The following is a 20,553-nucleotide window of genomic DNA, read 5'->3' on the forward strand; positions in this document are numbered from 1 at the left end:
GCAAGTCAGTTAAAAACAAATTATTATTTTTCATGACAGCCTTGGAACAGTGGGTTAACTGCCTGTTCAGAAAGAACAACAGATTTGTACCTTGTCAGCTCAGGGATTTGAACTTGCAATCTTCTGGTTTCTAGTACAACGCTCTAACCACTAGGCTACCCTGTCGCCTTGTTGGCTGGCCCTCGCTTCATACTCGTCACCAAACCCACTGGCTACAGGTCATCTACAAGTCTCTGCTAGGTAAAGCCCCGCCTTATCTCAGCTCACTGATCACCATAGCAGCACCCACCCGTAGCATGCAGGTATATCTCACTGGTCACCCCCAAAGTCAATTCTTTCTTTGGCCACCTCTTCTTCCAGTTCTCTGCTGCCAATGACTGGAACGAACTGCAAAAATCACTAAAGCTGGAGACTCTTACCTCCCTCAATAGCTTTAAGCACCAGCTGTCAGAGCAGCTCACAGATCACTGCACCTGTACATAGCTCATCTGTAAATAGCCCATCAAATCTACCTCATCCCCATACTGTATTTATTTATCTTGCTCCTTTGCACCCCAGTATCTCTACTTGCACATTCATCTTCTGCACATTCTATCATTCCAATTGCTATATAGTAATTACTTCGCCACCATGGCCTATTTATTGCCTTACCTCTCTTACCCTACTTCATTTGCACATGCTGTTTTTGATACTTTCTACTGTATTATTGATTGTATGTTTGTTTATTCCTTGTGTAACTCTGTGTTGTTGTATGTGTCGAACTGCTTTGCTTTATCTTGGCCAGGTCACAGTTGCAAATGAGAACTTGTTCTCAACTAGCCTACCTGGTTAAATAAAGGTTAAATATAAATTAAATAAAAATGGTGCTGTTCTGCAGTGTAATGTTCAAACCTATAAATGACTAGTCAGTTGTAAAGGCTTAAATATTAACATTAATCAAGTTTCACTTTTTTTTTACAGTGAAATGCCTTTCTTGCAAACTCAAAACCCAACAATGCAATAATCAATAACACTTTAATACTAGAAAGAACCCAAGAAATAAGAAGAAATATGAAGAACACAATAAGTAAGAAAATAAGCATACTATATACAGGGTCAATTCCAATACCATGCTGTTGTACAGGGACACTGGAATGATGGAGGTATGTATATGAGTAAGGTGACTAGGCAACAGGATATAAGATAAACAGAGTAGCAGCAGCTTGTATGTGAGTGGGTGTGCGTGTGTGTAGAGTCAGTATAAATGTACAGCACATTCGGAAAGTATTCAGATCCCTTGGCTTTTTCCTTGTTGCGTTACAGCCTTATTTTAAAATTGATGAAATATTTTTTTTGCCCTCATCAATCCACATCACAATACCCCATAATGACAAAGCAAAAACAGGTTTTCAGAAATTTTTGCACATTTATTTAAAACAAAATTTAAAAAACTGAAATGTCACATTTACATAAGTATTCAGACTCTTTACTCAGTACTTTGTTGAAGCACCTTTGGCTGTGATCACAGCCTCGAGTCTTCCTGGGTATGACGCTACAAGCTTGGCACACCTGTATTTGGGGAGTTTCTCCCATTCTTTACTGCAGATCCTCTCAAACTCTGTCAGGTTGGATGGGGAGATTCGCTGCACAGCTATTTTCCGGTCTCTCCAGAGATGTTTGATCAGGTTCAAGTCCGGGCTCTGGTTGGGTCACTCAAGGAGATTCAGAGATTTCATTCACTCCTGTATTGTCTTGGGTGTGTTCTCAGGGATGTTGTCCTCTTGAAAGGTGAACCTTTGTCCCAGTCTGAGGTCCTGAGCGCTCTGGAGCAGGTTTTCATCTCTATAGGAGCCTCCAGGGTGGCGCAGTGCCACCGCAGTGCCATCTCTGCCACCAGAGACTCTGGGTTCGAGCCCAGGCTCTGTCGCAGCGGGCCGCGCCCGGAGGTCCATGGGGCGAAGCACAACTGGCCTAGCGTCGGCCGAGTTACGGAGGGTTTGGCCGGTAGGGATATCCTTGTCTCATCACGCACTAGCGACTCCTGTGTCGGGCTGGACACAGTGCACGATGTTTCCTCCGACACATTGGTGTGGCTGGCTTCCGGGTTGGATGTGCGCTGTGTTAAGAAGCAGTGCGGCTTGGTCGGGTTGTATTTCGGAGGACGAATGGTTTCGGCCTTCGTCCCTCCCAAGCCCGTACGGGAGTTGTAGCGATGAGACAAGATAGTAACTACTAACAATTGGATACCACGAAATTGGGGAGAAAAGTGGGTAAAATTTAAAAAAGGTAATATTTCACTCAATCCTGACTAGTCTCTCAGTCCCTGCCACTGAAAAACATCCCCACAGCATGATGCTGCCACCACCATGCTTCACCGTAGGGATGGTGCCAGGTTTCCTCCAGACGTGACGCTTGGCATTCAAGCCAAAGAGTTCAATCTTGGTTTCATCAGACCAGAGAATCTTATTTCTCATGGTCTAAGAGTCCTTTAGGTGCCTTTTGGCAAACTCCAACTAGGCTGTCAAGTGCCTTTTACTGAGAAGTGGCTTCCATCTGGCCACTCTACCATAACGACCTGATTGTTGAAATGGTGTTGTCAAGAGAATTTCAATCTCAATGGTTGAATTCAACTGCTTTAAATACCTCTGTCTGTGTCCTGAAGGTTGTATGAATCCAGTTCAAAGAAACAGACAGAGTCTCAGCTTACAATTGGTCAGTTCTTTATTCAGAGAGCTCTGCCATCTCAAGTTCAGAGCCCATCTTTTATACACACACATCAGTCGAGAACTCCACCCCGCTTTAGGTGGGGTGTATTGTTTCACTGTACACATACATTGTTAAGCATATTCTGCAACATGTTTCATAATTTTCTGCAAGCCGAACAGTTTCTCCACTCCACAGGTGGGGACAGAATGTCCTGTTATTTGTTTCACAGTTGCACAAGTTGTCTGTCGATTGCTCCTCTTATCATTTGTTTCACACTTGCACCCTGCTTACATAGATAAAAAGGAACAAAATGTCCTGGTTCTAATTCTGACTAAAACTACACACATCATCAGATTATAGTTTTATGATTCTAGCACATCACACAGTTCTACAGTTTCAGGGTGGAATACTTTAGTCATTACTTTAAACATATACATTATGCTATCAGGTGCAGAGATGGTTGTCCTTCTGGAAGGTTCTCCCATCTCCACAGAGGAACTCTGGAGCTCTGTCAGAGTGACGATTGGGTTCCAGGTCACCTCCCTGATCAAGGCCCTTCTACCCTAATTGTTCAGTTTGGCCGGGGTGACAGCTCTAGGAAGAGTCTTGGTGGTTCAAAACGTCTTCTTCTGGAGGCCACTGTGTTCTTGGGGTCCTTCAATGCTGCAGAAATGTTTTGGTACCCTTCCCCAGATCTGTGCCTCATCACAACCCTGTCTTGGAGCTCTATGGACAATTCCTTCAAACTCATGGCTTGGTTTTTTCTCTAACATGCACTGTGTGTATTGTGTGTAGATTGATGAGGATTTTTTTTATTTAATCAATTTTAGAATAAGGCTGTAACGTAACAAGATGTGCGTGCTCAGAGTCCTAACCCAGAGTCCCAAGCTTGGTAACAAGCTTGGAGGGGACAATGGTGTTGAACCCTGTACTGTAGTCAGTGAACAGCATTCTAACATACAGTGCCTTGCGAAAGTATTCGGCCCCCTTGAACTTTGCGACCTTTTGCCACATTTCAGGCTTCAAACATAAAGATATGAAACTGTATTTTTTTGGGAAGAATCAACAAGTGGGACACAATCATGAAATGGAACGACATTTATTGGATATTTCAAACTTTTTTAACAAATCAAAAACTGAAAAATTGGGTGTGCAAAATTATTCAGCCCCTTTACTTTCAGTGCAGCAAACTCTCTCCAGAAGTTCAGTGAGGATCTCTGAATGATCCAATGTTGACCTAAATGACTAATGATGATAAATACAATCCACCTGTGTGTAATCAAGTCTCCGTATAAATGCACCTGCACTGTGATAGTCTCAGAGGTCCGTTAAAAGCGCAGAGAGCATACTGTTGTGAAGAAGTTTAAAGCCGGATTTGGATACAAAAAGATTTCCCAAGCTTTAAACATCCCAAGGAGCACTGTGCAAGCGATAATATTGAAAGGAGTATCAGACCACTGCAAATCTACCAAGACCTGGCCGTCCCTCTAAACTTTCAGCTCATACAAGGAGAAGACTGATCAGAGATGCAGCCAAGAGGCCCATGATCACTCTGGATGAACTGCAGAGATCTACAGCTGAGGTGGGAGACTCTGTCCATAGGACAACAATCAGTCGTATATTGCACAAATCTGGCCTTTATGGAAGAGTGGCAAGAAGAAAGCCATTTCTTAAAGATATCCATAAAAAGTGTCGTTTAAATTTTGCCACAGGCCACCTGGGAGACACACCAAACATGTGGAAGAAGGTGCTCTGGTCAGATGAAATCAAAATTTAACTTTTTGGCAAAATTCAAAACGTTATGTTTGGCGTAAAAGCAACACAGCTCATCACCTTGAACACACCATACTCACTGTCAAACATGGTGGTGGCAGCATCATGGGTTGGGCCTGCTTTTCTTCAGCAGGGACAGGGAAGATGGTTAAAATTAATGGGAAGATGGATGGAGCCAAATACAGGACCATTCTGGAAGAAAACCTGATGGAGTCTGCAAAAGACCTGAGACTGGGACGGAGATTTGTCTTCCAACAAGACAATGATCCAAAACATAAAGCAAAATCTACAATGGAATGGTTCAAAAATAAACATATCCAGGTGTTAGAATGGCCAAGTCAAAGTCCAGACCTGAATCCAATCGAGAATCTGTGGAAAGAACTGAAAACTGCTGTTCACAAATGCTCTCCATCCAACCTCACTGAGCTCGAGCTGTTTTGCAAGGAGGAATGGGGAAAAAATTCAGTCTCTCGATGTGCAAAACTGATAGAGACATACCCCAAGCGACTTACAGCTGTAATCGCAGCAAAAGGTGGCGCTACAAAGTATTAACTTAAGGGGGCTGAATAATTTTGCACGCCCGATTTTTCAGTTTTTGATTTGTTAAAAAAGTTTGAAATATCCAATAAATGTTGTTCCACTTCATGATTGTGTCCCACTTGTTGTTGATTCTTCACAAAATAATAGTTTTATATCTTTATGTTTGAAGCCTGAAATGTGGCAAAGGTCGCAAAGTTCAAGGGGGCCGAATACTTTCGCAAGGCACTGTAGGTATTCATCTTATCTAGGTGGGTGAGGGCAGTGTGGAGAGCAATTGAGATTGCATCATCTACGGATCTGTTGGGGCGGTATGCAAATTGGAGCGGGTCTAGAGTGTCTGGGATGGTGGAGTTAATGTGTGCCAGCCTCTCAAAGCACTTCTTGATTACAGAAGTGAGTGCTACAGGGCGGTAGTCATTGTGGCATGAAGCCTTAGAGTTCTTGGGGACAGGAATGATGGTGGCCATCTTAAAACATGTGGGGATTACAGACTGAGAGAAGGAGAGGATGAAAATTACCGTGAATATGCCTGCCAGCTGTTCTGCACATGCTCTGAGAATGCGCCCTGGAATACCGTTGGGCCTAGCGGCCTTGCGGGTGTTGACCTTATTAAAGACCTTTCTTGCGTTGGCCTCCCAGAGCGAGATCAGCCACCCTCTGGGTCGGTGACGGACCTCACACCCTGCACGATGTTGGTGTTGTCCAATGCATTGAGTTTGTCTGGTGGAGAGGAATCGTTGGGCAGGTCATGGTTGGGTCTTCCTTTGTAATCCATAATGGACTGTAGCCCTGCCACTTGTGGGCGTCGGAGACTGTGCAATATGATTCCACATTATTCCTTTGTTGTCATTTTACAAGTTTTATGACTCGGAGGTCATCATCAGAATTTTAGTACTTAATCCTGTTCTCGACCATAGACTCAGGGTTGTCTACGATAGCGCTGTGTTTAGTTTATTGCCAACCTTGTGTTAATCCAGTGCTTTTGAGGTGGTTAGCTCATCAATATTATTGTCGGAGTCTCCAAACATATTACAAACAGTGATAACAAAGCAGTCCTGTAGCATAATCTTTGATTCTGGTGACTATTTCTCAACGGAGAAAGTCACAGGTACTTCCTGTTTGAGTTTCTGCTTGTAAACAGGAAGCAGTTGTACAGACTCATGGTCTGGTTTGGCTTATGGCGGAAAACGGAGGGCTTTGTATGCTTGCTTGTGAGTAGAATAGCAGTGGTCATTATCGACCCTAGTGGCGTTGGAGACGAGTTGACAGAAGTTGGGCATCACGTTTTAGTGACGTGGAATTAAAATCGCTGGTAACCAGAAAAGCAGCCTCTGGTTGTAGGTTTTCTTGCTTGTTTATAGCCTTGTACGGTTTGTTAAGGGACAGTTTGCTGTTTTTCTTGTCCTGAGGTGGAATGTACACAACAGTCACGGGTGAACAGTGGGTCGACACTTCCACCGCGCTGGAGTTAGCACACCAGTTGGTGTTGATGTAGCGGCAAACCCCTCCCCCCATCGATTTCCCAGACTCCACTATCCTGTCCGCCAGGTGAATGGAGAATCCATCCAGTTGGATAGCCATGTAGGGTATCTTGTCCGAGAGCCATGTTTCGGTCCCGTTGGTAGCATATCCCCCCCGGCCCCCTTCCCTCTGCAATGCCGACGTTTCCTCTTAGGTAGCTCGAAAATTGGATTGGAATTACAGAGAGAGCCCAGGGCAGGTGAGTCGAAGTCGGAATTGGGGTAAGTGTCATGTTCGTTTTTAGGATCGGACCAAGGCGCAGCATGGTATGCGTACATTTTTATTTATTTCAAGAATGAAACACTGAACGAAAAAACAAAATAACAAAACAAACCGTGAAGCTATACAAATGAGTGCTGACAGGCAACTACACATAGACAAGATCCCACAAAACACTAAAGGGAAATGGCTACCTAAATATGATCTCCAATCAGAGACAACAATAAACAGCTGTCTCTGATTGAGAACCATATCAGGCAAACATAGAAATACAAAAACCCCTAGACCTACAACAACCCAAGACATACAAAAATCCTAGACAATAAAAAAATAGAGTACCCACCATAGTCACACCCTGACCTAACCAAAATATAAAGAAAACAGAGATATCTAAGGTCAGGGCGTGACAGTAAGTAACTGCCGATCTGATGTTCAAAAGTTATTGTCGGTTGTAAGAAGTAATAGAGGATACATTTATTGAAAATAAAGTAAAAATAAACAACAAAATAATCACAAAAAAGCTAAGTTGGGCGGAGGTTGCAAAACAGCTGCCATCCAATACGGCGCCATATTTCTTCAGGATGTAAGTGAGTGTAATATGCTGTGATGGTCAATGAAATCATCAAATTTGACCATAGAAGTAGTAGTTCATGAAGGTTCCTGTCAATGAATGGCTGCTGGTAGGTCACTTTTGTACATTTAAGAGCAGACATCCTTTATGCAAAACTGCTAAAGAAAATGTCAAAAGTTCAGCGGAAGCAATATTCTGCAAACGTTATAAAACACCACAAAGTCCACACTAATCAGGAAAAGGTGAATGACAAAATGACGCATTCGCAGCTGGCCTAGATATTAGGATTTTATCACACAGGGCAGACAAGATCATAAAATATACATTTTTTTATTGTAACTTGATATTCAAATGTAGCTTTTAGTGCACTTGTGTAATTCACTCATCTCACCAAGCAACGGAGATAAAATAAGCTGTGTATGACGTACGTAAGTCTGTATGTTCAAAATCCAAGTAACGATAAAAGAGGTGTTGTTTGCATAAACTCTTAGTCCCATTATATTTTATATCACACATCCGTATTATTGTATGTGACACAATAGATTCTATGTGTATGTAAAACAGGCCCTTGACAGTTAAACAGGCCCTTGACAGTTACTGAGTAAATGCTGAGACTGGGGTCAACTTGATACTAGAGTTTCTTGGTAATTGTGCCTGAATGTAGCACTATATATTTAGCAAATATACACATTAAAAACAAAGACTACATAAAGTATGGCCATGTTGTGATGGATCCAGACAACAGGCTGTCTGTGTCACCAGAGCGTATGGTTTTATTTCTAAAATGCAGAAGCAACATTATGCTCATAATGTCCAGCTCAGGACTCAGTGGACACAGCAATGGAGGGAGTAACCTGCCATTTGAGAGAGCTGTGGTGGGCACACCAAATTACTGACAGATGCTGTGAGTTGCTTGTCACATGCTCGGCAGTGCAGAGAGGGACATAAACACATGTATATGTCCAGATGTTGATTCAAACAGTCAACACAGAGTTATTACACTGAACCTCAAGCAAACATGAGCTCACCCCACAAAGAGCGAAACCCATTACAGTCATGCAGGCCACAGGCACCCTTTTCAGGGATGGGTTTAGAAGTTGGTGGCCTTTATAGGTAGTCTGGCTCAAGGTCTGTAGGGCTTTAGCCATCTATTCTAAATACTGTTGTCATTGCCATACAAAACCACATAAATGGTAACAGGCTTATGCATCAAGATGCATGACATTATTCCTGGACACCTGGCCAGGCAGCAACAGGACATAGGCTTATTCACTCACATAGAGCTACACTGAGTGTACAAAACATTAAGAACACCTGCTCTTTCCATGACATAAACTGACCAGGTGAATTCAGGCTATGAAAAAGCTATGATCCCTTATTGATGCCACTTGTTAAATCCACTTCAATCAGTGTAGGTGAAGGGGAGGAGACAGGTAAAAACAAACAAAAAACCTATTTTAAGCCTTGAAACAATTGAGACATGGACTGTGTATGTGTGCCACTCAGAGGATGAATGGGCAAGTCAAAATATTGAAGTGCTTTTGAATGGGGAATGGTAGGCACACTGGTTTGTGTCAAGAACTACAACGCTACTGGGTTTTCACATTCAACAGTTTCCTGTGTATCAAGAATGGTCCACCACCCAAAGGACATCCAGCCACCTTGACAACTGTGGGAAGCATTGGAGTCAACATGGGCCAGCATCCCTGTGGAACGCTTTCAACACCTTGTAGTGTCCATGCCCCGACAATTTATGCAACTCAATATTAGGAATGTGTTCCTAATGTTTGGTATACTCAGTATATATTGTTGATAGGACTAATTGCAACCTAAAACATCTCTACAAACTATGCTTAAAATCACCAACAAATCTATGGATACTCCCATTAGGCTATTCAAGTTTCAATGTACCCATACAAACACTGATTTGGCTTTCAACCATAATAAGTGGATAGATTGTAGTTAATGAGGAAATATTGCAGCATAGTCACTTAGCTATATAAAGACCATTTCTACCCTCAAAGGAAATGGCAGAACTTCCTCTGTTACAGATTCCAAATCACATTGTGCTACCTCTCCTCCACCACAGGGAAAAACAGATGTTCCTTGCTTTTGCGCTGCGTTCATGTGCTATTCGGAACTAGGACACTTTGAAACGTACGACTTGCTATACAGTTGTAGTTATACACGTGCAGTGTTCAACGAATCAGACTTTTCAGAGTTCCCTGGTTCCGAATAGCATGTGATAGCACGCGGCATCTATCAACGTTGACGAGTCATCATGAATGTCATACAAGTTGTGGCGGTGATGACTGTCGTATAGCGTCACTAGTCTTCTCCATAATGAGAAAATGATACGCACGGTTTTTAAACGTGGACACCACTGTCGCTGCTAGGTAGAAATTCCATTGATTCAGAATTATTCTAATTTTGAGAACTGTGTAGTTAGGCTATATAGCTTGATGCCTGTATCATAACATTTCAATTAATTTTGTCATTGTGGGTAAGCAATGCGTTGTACTACAAACAAACACTTAGCCAACAAACATGGTTTAAAAATGTATATTTGTTACGTGTTGAATTGTGTGTTTCTTGCACAGAATGTAGATATTTTCCAATGAAAAGCATCTCATGTGAAGTGCCTGTTACAACTGTGTCTTCCAGCTGAACATATGAAGAACTGACGTCACACTTCAAGATACTACACAGTCTGCGCTCCAGACTACATCAGTGTAGTCATACCGGTTTCGTTCCAGACAACGTCCTTCAAGCTGAAGAGACAACTCCGTTCGCCTGTTCTGATTGGAATATACACGTTATGCAAGGTATGTCTATAACATTTTTCATCATTCATTGGAGTAATCATATTACATTGGTATTTGTAGGCTTCTACGTCAACAGTTGATGAACGAATAAAACAGTAGAAATTCTGTACCATCCGTTTTAAAAACTTAAAATAAATAGCCAACCCGAGCAACAGTTACATTCATATCATTTGTATGTGTAGCTTATGTCGTATGGTCATGATATACCAGTTGAGGCTAACATTAACTTATTAATCATTTGTAATAAAAATAACTGAATGAATCCATAATTCCTAACAAATTTTAATAAGCAATACTAAATCAATAAATGACTCGTACATGATAAATAGGTAACTTAAGCAGTGCATTTTATAGGCATATTACTCATTATCCAACTAGATGAGAAATATCAACTGAATTACATTTTCTTTTTCATTCTATATGAAAAACCTTCCTTCCTCATTCCATAGTTATATTCCATAGTTATATTCCATAGTATACAAGATAGGCAACTGTACTGTGAAACTCTGAACAAATCCTTTTCCTTAATTACTCCCTCCAAAAAACGAATTATAGAGTGCACATTCTCCAGTTTTATAATGATCTTGGTGTTTCCAAAATGTTCTATCTTTGTGGCTTGTGAGGGCAAGTTAAGGAGATATACCTTAATTAACACATTTGTTGCTAAATTCATGATTCTCAGCACATTTGAAGTGTGTCAGTGAACTCTAGGGGATGTAAATAAGAACAGCAAGGCAGCATGCCTGAAGAGTGGTGAAGGTCATATATCCTAAGAATAGGACAACATACTAAATATGAAAATATTAAATGGTTTATGCAGATTAGACAACTTTGCACATAATGAATTTACTGCATATTATCAAACTGTCATCTTCTCTGAAAAGTAAACATTTTTTCCTTTACCCTCTCAGGTTCTCAAACACAATGATGGCCTTAACCACAACTCCTTTGTATCCTGAGATCTGGACAGAGCTGTCTCACAACGACTCCTCGCCAGGCAACTCGACAGATGACTATGAGGACTACCCTGACGAGCACGCAGAGCTCCGGCAGTCCCTCAACATCATGTCCCTCATCGTTTACTGCCTGGCCTTTGTGCTGGGGGTTCTGGGAAATGGACTTGTCATCTGGGTGACGGGATTTAAGATGAAGAAGACGGTCAACACGGTGTGGTTCCTCAACCTGGCTGTGGCCGACTTCCTTTTCACAGCGTTCCTGCCTCTGAGCGTGACCTACACAGCCATGGACTTTCACTGGCCCTTCGGCAAGTTCATGTGCAAGCTCAACTCCACGATCAGCTTCCTCAACATGTTCGCCAGCGTCTACATCCTGGTGGTCATCAGCATGGACAGGTGTGTGTCCGTTGTGCGCCCTGTCTGGGCCCAGAACCATCGGAACATACGCAAGGCATCCTGTATCAGTCTGGGTGTCTGGCTGTGGGCCCTGGTCCTCAGCTCCCCCTACTTTGTCTTCCGGGACATCGGGGCGTCCTACAAGAACGAAGAAATCCTCAACTGCTTCAACAACTTTGCTTTCTCCGATGACTATGACACAAAGGAGGTGGCAGAGCTGCGAGTGTTCCGCCATCAGGCCATGATCGTAACCCGCTTCCTGCTGGGCTTCGTGGTGCCCTTCGCCATCATCGTCACTTGCTACGCCATCATCATCCACCGGCTCAAGAGGAACCGCAACCTGGCCAGCCACTCCGGGCGGCCATTCAAGATCATCGCCGCCGTCATCACAGCTTTCTTCCTGTGCTGGGCCCCCTACCACATCATGGCCCTGATCGAGATGGTGAACAACGCGGCGGCTGAGTTCAGCTACACGTTAGACCACGTCACCACCATCGGGGTCCCCATAGCCACCAGCCTGGCCTTCCTCAACAGCTGTCTGAACCCCCTGCTGTACGTGTTCATGGGCCAGGACTTCAAGGAGAAGCTGCGTAAGTCCATTCTGACGGTTCTGGAGAGTGCCTTCACCGAGGAAGTGTCAAGGTCCAACCACACCTACACAAACTCTGGACTCACAAGCCGTAGCAAGGAGAAGTCCTATTCTGATGCTGAGGTATAGAGTCTTATATTATAATGAGAAAAACGTTATTGACCACATAATCTGGAAATTTGACTTTGGCTTTACGATAACATGATTGACATCCTTTAAAGCAAAGGAAATACCAACATTAGAAGGACCTTGTCATCAAGGTAATTCAATAATGTTTTCAAACAGCTTGACACTTAGTTTAAGGGAAAGTTTAAGGCAGGATTTAAGAATTTGAACGCTGAGCATGTACTCAGTTTTAACAAGGTAAATCTCCAGGACTGAATTCAAATCAAAAAGTTTGATTTCAATAATCTTTTGTGACTCAGAAAATGATGGGGTCTGTGAACACATTTCAGCACTGTTTTTGTATGAGCAATACAGTTACTAATGAGAATGTTGAAAGTGGGGTAGACTGTTAATAGAGAATACTGGATAAGATCAGAATAATTTGTATGATACACACATGTCATTGTTCAAGCTGAATATATAAATGGTCTGTCTTTTCGTTCAAAGCCACTTTTTGTACATGCTTGTTTTTGTAAAAAAATTGGCTAATATTTAACAAGGTGACTATTATCTGTGGTTTAAACTTGTATAGTTTATTATTGAAGGAATGTTGTTTTTCCTTAATACTTTGATGTATATGTTTGTATTTGTATACATTTTTATGTATGTATGATGTTATTAAATGGTTGAATAGATGACTACTTATTAATTTCTGTTTTCCAGAAATCTCCTGAAGGCATGACCGTCTCTGCCACATGGTGGCAGCAAAGCTCTGTCACAGTTAGATTAAATGGAAATGTAATTTTGAAAATAAATCCCCCGCCTTGTGTCAAAAATCCCTCCCTATCTATTTAGGATTATCCCTGACATGTTTTTTAATTTACAGATTGTATATCAATTCATACTGTATTTCTTTGACCTGTCCAATGGTATTAGATCAATGATGGAGGAAGCAATTAACAATTTGATTCCCCCTCTCATTTCAACTGGGGTTAAACCTTGAACCATTTCTAGGCCAATTGAACTTCATGCATTTGCAGCTTTAGAACAGTACATGTTTTCATGATGATGATCATCATCATCATCACCACCACCACATCATCAACACCTTAATCATAACTGAATTTAACTTGACATGATCAACTCTTTAATCCTTTCACATTTGTAGAAGTTCAACTTGCTACAGGCAAGATATGATGGTGTCCTTCAAGGTAGCCTGTTTTTATAACTTCAGTCAACCTAGCTATATTTCTTCTTCAGTAGAGTTAAGGCTATAACTGATATTTTGGCAACAATGTATCACAAGAATAGTGGTCAGCCCAGCCACAGTGTACGAGTCTACAAGACAGACTGGTGAAATAATAGCTTATGGAGTGGTCATGAGGTGGGGTTAAGATGGCGGACAGGAAAACATTTAGAAAAGTGGAACATATACTACAAAAGTATCTGGACACCTGCTCGTCGAACATCTCATTCCAAAATCATGGACATTATTTTGGAGTTGGTCTCCCCTTTACTGCTATAACAGCCTCCACTCATCTGGGAAGGCTTTCCACTAGATGTTGAAACATTGCTGCAGGGACTTTTTTCCTTTCAGCCACAAGAGCATTAGTTAAATTGGGCACTGATGTTGGGGATTAGGCCTGGCTTCCAAATCATCCCAAAGGTGTTTGAAGTGGTTGAGGTCAGGGCTCTGTGCCGGACAGTCTTTGTTCTTCCACACCGACTTCGACAAACCATTTCTGTATGGACCTTGCTTTGTGCACGGGGGTATTGTTATGCTGAAACAGGAAAGGGCCTTCCCCAAACTGTTGCCACAAAGTTGGAAGCACAGAATCATCTAAAATGTCATTATATGCTGTAGCATTAAGATTTCCCTTCACTGGAACTAAGGGGCCTAGCCCAAACTATGAAAAACAGCCCCAGACCATTATTTCTCCACCACCAAAATTTACAGTTGGCACTATCTTTTCGGGCAGGTAGCGTTCTCCTGGCAGCCCAGATTTGTCCATTGGACTGCCATATGGGGAAGAGCTATTCATCACTGCAGAGAACGCGTTGCTACTGCTCCAGAGTCCAATGGTGGCGAGCTTTACACAACTCCAGCCGACGCTTGGCATTGCGCATGGTGATATTAGGCTTGTGTGCAGATTGTCGGCCATGGAAACACATTTAATGAAGCTCCCGACAAACAGTTCTTGTGCTGATGTTGCTTCCAGAGGCAGTTTAGAAGTCTGTAGTGAGTGTTTAACTGAGGACAGACAATGTTTACACGTTACACTTCAGCACTCAGCAGTCCCGTTCTGTGAGATTGTTTGGCCTACCACTTCGCAGCTAAGCCGTTGTTGCTCCTAGACGTTTCAACTTCACAATAACAGCACTTACAGTTAACAGGGGCAGAAATTTGACAAACTTACTTGTTGGAAAGGTGGCATACTATGATTGTGCCATGTTGAAAGTCACTAAGGCCATTCTACTGCCAATGTTTGTCTATTGAGATTGCATGATAGTGTGCTCGATTTAATATACTTGCCAGCAACGGGTGTAGCTGAAATAGCAGAATCTACTCATTTCAAGGGGTGTCCACAGACTTTTGTATATATACAGTAGTGTATTATAAGTACATTTGGAATGGGGACAAGCACAAAAGCCTTCTGGAAGATCTGATGAAGGAGAATATGGCGGTCAGGGAAAAAAGGAGAAAAGTGGAACATGTTTTGAATGAACATGGAAAGGTGGATCACACAGAACTTTTGGAAGAGCTACAGAAGGAAATTGAATCTGACCAGTGTGAGGATTAATTAACTGCGGTGGCAGGTGCGGTGAAGAGCGTAGAGTTTGATCCTCATCGTGATTATGACAAAGAAGATTCTGGCCCAGTGGGAGTGATATTTTTGGAGAGAATGGATCCTTGCCTTCTAGCAGATCAATATGTGGTGTCAGGTTGGGTGGTAAAGAGGTTGGGGAATGTTGGGTCGGTTTAAGTGACTCACAGTGGAATCGTGCACATTTTTCGCGTTTCTGCCTTCCAGATGGAGTGTGCGATCCGCACTACACGACTGGGTACAAGAACTGTGACTTGTTTCCGTCTCTGGAACAGGGTGCCGTTAAAAAGAGTGATAACTGGAGTGGCGTTAAGTATTAAGTGGATCAACTGGAGTTGAAGACTTGTTTGGTGCGACGCAAACCCGGTGGATAACGTGGTGAAACAAAGAAGACACTGTCTGTACTTCTGAGTTTTGATGCAGAGGTTGGATGTGTCAGTTATCCCGTGTTAGCTTTTGTCCTAAATCCATTACGGTGTTTTAGGTGTCAAGCTTATGGTCATGTGGCAGCAGTGTGTAGGAGGGAGATTCCTCGATGTGCGAAGTGTGCAGGAGGACATGAGACAAAGGAATCTGTAGTATCGGTGGAAAAAGTTGTGTGTGTAAACTGTAGAGGTATCAATGGTGCTGGAGATCAGAGGTGCCCGGTGAGAGAAAGGCAGTTTGAGCTTGCCAGCATCAGAGTAGTGCAGGTGTTGTATGCTGAGGCTGTGAAGAGAGTAATAGAGGAAGAAGGATCCATGTGAGTAGGCTGAGGCCAATAGAGTGATAGGAATTACATGTGCTTCAGTAAGGTAGATTTGTTTGGGCATTCATGGTGTGAGGACCCTCCCACTCTCTCTGCCGTATTCTCTCTTTGTTGTTTCCTTATTAGGATGTCGGTGGTCGGAGTTGGGAGGGTCGTCAGCTACATGGGAAACACCTGGGCCCGGTGTCTCCCAGGATTAATACACCACTTCCCCATTCATGGAGGAGACTCCATGCAGACACCTTTATGGATTTTTGTTGTGTTTCTGGGTGGGTTTTGAGTTGTTTGCTTTAGCATCTTTTCAACACCCTGCATTATCACATTCATGCATGCAAAACACTCACTTACACTACTGATTACACACATCATTGTATATTTTCCTTAGTTGCTTTAGTTAATAAATATATATTTTGTTACACCTTATCTCCACGTTGTCTCCCTTTTGTTACGGGCTTTGAGCCGGTTCGTGACAAGTGTGGGCTCATCCGGGATCTTTGAACTATTGGTTTGGGAGACCGTCGAGGTACGTGTTTGGTTTGCATATTTTGTTTTAGTTTGATAGGCTTAGTATTGGTGGTGTGCTGCGTTGGAGAGAGTATAATGGTTTGTTTCCAGGCCCTGCCTAGCCTGGAAACGTTTGTTCTACTTTCTGTTGGGACGTCAGTCTGAGGTGAGTAATCGGCTGTGTACCTCGGTGGGAGATTTGGGTAGGGTAGTGGAACTTGCTACCTGGAGGTATAGCCTTTTTCCCCTGATTGGCTTAGCGACATGTTTCATTTTTTGGATTATGTTGGGCATGGTTAATGTTATTTTTGTGTGGTGTCTGTGGACTGAGCAGTTCTCGGGGGCACATCTGTGGCTTGGTGGAATTTGCCAGCATGCTGGGGAGTTCTATTTCCTTGCCAGCGGGCTACAGTGCATAATTTCCCACCGCAAATCTGCACAAAGACTAGGGTTTAGTTATTGTAGGTTTTGGGGAAGCTCCGTATCTCATCTCTCTCCTGTGGTGCTCAGGGTGATTGTCAATTCTCGGGTTGTGGTCTGGTGTGCTCAGCAGAGGTGAAGAGTGAGCTTTTTTGTGACTATGGCGTCTTATGTAGATGAGTTCATTCGCTTTCCATCAGAGGAATTGTTAGATTTAGGTACTAAAGAACAACTGTTGAAGATCGCTGAACACTACAAGGTTGAAATTAGTGATAAATGTTTAAAGAATTCTATTAGGTTGATATTGAAGGCCAATCTGATGGAGAGTGGTATTCTTGAAGTTACCACTGGGCCAGCCTCTGCTGAGGACTTGTCGTCTCCCCATAACGTTACAATGGCCATTCCATCAGTTAGTCCTAGTAGCCTTCTTTTTGAACAGCAGAAAGAACTGCTTCTGTTACAGCTAGAGCATGAACGTGAGAAAAGAGAGCATGATCAGCAGCAGAAAAGAGAGCATGATCAGCAGCATAAAAGAGAGCATGATCAGCAGCATGATCGAGAGCATGATCGTGAGAAGCTAGAGCATGATCGTGAGAAGCTAGAGCATGATCGTGAGAAGCTAGAGCATGATCGTGAGAAGCTAGAGCATGATCGTGAGAAGCTAGAGCATGATCGTGTAAAGTTTGAAGAGGAATTGGCATTTAAACAAGATATGGAGCGTGCTAAAATCAAGTTGCAACAAGAATGTATAGAGTTGGTTAGGGAAGGAAAGATCTCAGGGGAGTTTGTTCTGGGAAGGTGACCCAGATTTACCTAGGGGTAGTTCTTCTTTTGGTTGTGCCCCAGAGACATTTGATATTGTTGGGAACTTACGGTTATTGCCTCAGTTTAATGAAAGGGACCACGAGACATTCTTTTCGTTGTTTGAGCGTGTTGCTGATGCTAGGAGTTGGCCTGATTCTGACCGCACTTTAATGTTGCAGTGTGTGCTGACTGGTAAAGTGCAGGAAGCATATTCAGCTCTTAGTGTAGCCGACAGTGCCAATTATGATCAAGTTAAAACCGCTGTGTTACAGATTTATGAATTGGTCCCTGAGGCTTACTGCCAACGATTTAGAACTTTAAAAAGGGATGATGAGCAGACTCGTTGAGTTTTCGCGACAATTATCTTTACAGTTTAATTGCTGGTGTTCCGCCTCTGCAGTTGTGACTTTCCAAGGGATGTGTGATCTGATTATGTTAGAGCAATTTAAAGGACACAATTCCTGATAGTATTGCCACGTATATTAACGAACAGAAAGTAAAGAATGTCGCTGAAGCTGCGTTTTGGCAGCCGAGTATGTGTTGACTCACAAAAGTGTCTTTGCAGAGCCCCGTATTTGGAAAGGGTGGGGGCGTTCGGATAGATTTGGGCTTCGCTCACCGAGATACTTTGGTTCACGGGGAGAGTTCTATTCAACTAGGGTTGATCCTGACTCCCATGGAAAAGCTGACTTTGGGCAGGAGTGTCATTACTGTCAAGGTTCAGGTCATTGGAAAAACAAATGTCCACTTCTCAGGTCAAAGGGTGCTTACGCTAAATCTAAGCCTACCGCGTTAGCTGCACCTGTTCCACATCAGTTCACTCATGACTCATTTCCTCAGGCCCAGGAGAATGTGAAAGTCCCTATTGATCCAGACTATTGACCTTTATTACGGAAGCTTTAGTGTCTGTCAGGAAGTAAAGATGTAGTGCCAGTGAAGATCCTGAGAGACACAGGTGCCTCTGAATCATTTGTGTTGGAGTCTGTTACTCTTTTCTGCTGAGACTGATTCGGGGAATAGTGTTCTAATTAGGGGAATAGGTTTGAACACTCTGTCAGTTCCATTGCATAAACTGATTTTGGATTGTGGATTGGTGAAGGGTGAAGTTGTTGTGGGGGTGCGTCCTTTGTTGCCTACTGAAGGTATCGACGTTATCCTTGGGAATAACTTGGCTGGTGAGCGTGTATGGCTTGTCGTGTTTCCATCTCTAGTGGTTTCCACCAAGCCGTCATTTGTTGGGATTCCTGATGAGTGTACAGAGTTTCCCAGATGTGTTCTCTGCGTGTGCAGTGACACGTTCTATGAGCCGTGGCGAATTGTCACTGTGCCGACTAATGATAATAATACAAAGTGTCACTGTTTTCCCTGTCCCGTTATCTGTAACCCGCTCAGATCTAATCAATGCGCAACGGGATGACTCCACGTTAGAGGAGTTGCGTGACCAAATTGTGCCTGTAGAACAGTTGGGAGATGTCGCCCATGGCTATTTTCTCCAAGAGGATGTCCTGATGAGAAGTGGGTGTCTCATGATAGTTGTTTTTTGGGGGAGGCAATTAGTCAGGTTGTTGTACCAGTTAAGCTTCGTGAGTTGGTGTTGGAAACTTCTCACAGCGATGTTGCTGGACATATGGGGGTGAGGAAAACCTTCAATCGCATATTAAGACATTTCTTTTGGCGTAGATTAAAGAGGGATGTTTCTGATTTTATCAACTTGTCACACCTGTCAATTAACTGGTAAGCCTAATCATGCTATTAAGCAGGTACCCTTGTTTCCTATTCCTGTACTCAGCCAAACCTTTTGAGTATCTGATTGACTGTGTGGGTCCTCTGCCTCGTTCTGGAAACGGTAGCAGTTACCTGTTCACTGTGTCAGACCACTAGGTTTCCTGCTGCCTATCCTCTCCGATCTATCACGATTAAGTCTGTGTTAAAGCTTTGACTCAGTTTCTCTCATTGTTTGGATTCCCTAAGTTCATTCAGAGTGATCAGGGATCTAATTTCACCTCATCTGTTTAGTCAGGTTCTGCAACAGCTCCATATTAAACACAATTTGTCTAGCACCTATCACGCGCAAAGTCAAGGAGCACTGGAACGTTTCCATCAAACACTTAAGTCTTTGAGAGCTTATTGTACTGAGATGGATAAGGATTGGGAGGAGGGGTTGCCTTGGTTTCACAGGAGAGCACGGGTTTCAGTCCAAATGACCTTGTGTTTGGACATAGGGTGCTTGGACTTTTATCTGTTCTCCAGGATGACTGGAAGTCTCCCGAGCCTCCTCAGTCCCTGTTGTCGTATGTGTGTGGTTTCAAGGTCCATATACAGTGGTGCGCCAGTACACTGAGTAAAATTATCTAGTTGCCACTCCAGAACGGAGGAAAGCACACCAGCTGTGCCATGTAAATCTGTTAAAACCCTATTATGCACGTTCCTCTGAGACTGAACAGTGGAAGTCCACAGAGGACGGTAAACCTGTTCTTTTGGCTGATACCGTTGTTTCCTTAGGTTCTTGTCGTGCTAGATCTGGGCATGAGGAGGAAGATGTTCCTGGTCCTGACGATTGTATATTGCAGGGTAGATTGAACAATTCAGAAACACTGGATATTTTAGACAGTCTTCTCACTCACCTACCTGTTGATGGGTGGAAAGAGGTGGTTGGTCTGATTCAGAGATTTCCAGGTTTGTTTTCTGATACACCTACACATACAACCTTAATAGAACATGATATTGACATTGGAGATGCTGACTCCATTTGTCAGCGGTTCTATAGAGTTTCTTCAGAGAAACTACGTTGTCTGGATGCTGAGGTCAGGTACATGCTGGAGAGTAAGATAGCAGAGCCTTCTTTCTCCAGTTGGGCTTCTCCTTGTATCTTGGTCAGTAAACCGGATGGAACAAACCGATTTTGTACGGACTACCGTAAGGTAAACCGTGTCACAAAGCCAGATTCTTTTCCTCTTCCTCGGATGGAGGACTGTGTTGACCAAATCAGTGCAGCTAAGTTTGAGCAAATTTGACCTGTGAAAAGGCTATTGGCAGGTGCCACTGACGACTTGGGCACGTGAAATCTTTGCC

At 43.1% G+C, this 20,553-nt stretch overlaps 1 protein-coding gene across 1 annotated transcript; it reads left to right on the top strand.

The window, feature by feature from the left end:
• The first annotated feature begins 9,993 nt into the window (after positions 1-9,993).
• On the top strand, positions 9,994-12,875 carry fpr1 (formyl peptide receptor 1). The gene is made up of 2 exons (XM_064946102.1): positions 9,994-10,134; positions 11,046-12,875. Exon 2 carries the CDS (start codon positions 11,059-11,061, stop codon positions 12,202-12,204), a length of 1,146 nt encoding a protein of 381 aa, XP_064802174.1. The 5' UTR covers positions 9,994-10,134; positions 11,046-11,058; the 3' UTR covers positions 12,205-12,875.
• The last annotated feature ends 7,678 nt before the right edge of the window (positions 12,876-20,553 follow it).

Source organism: Oncorhynchus masou, chromosome 29, assembly GCF_036934945.1.
Source record: "Oncorhynchus masou masou isolate Uvic2021 chromosome 29, UVic_Omas_1.1, whole genome shotgun sequence".
Lineage (NCBI taxonomy): Eukaryota > Metazoa > Chordata > Actinopteri > Salmoniformes > Salmonidae > Oncorhynchus > Oncorhynchus masou.

Bases quoted from the DNA above. Each gene is read 5' to 3' on its own strand.
- fpr1 (XM_064946102.1), top strand. From the start codon at position 11,059: ATGATGGCCTTAACCACAACTCCTTTGTATCCTGAGATCTGGACAGAG.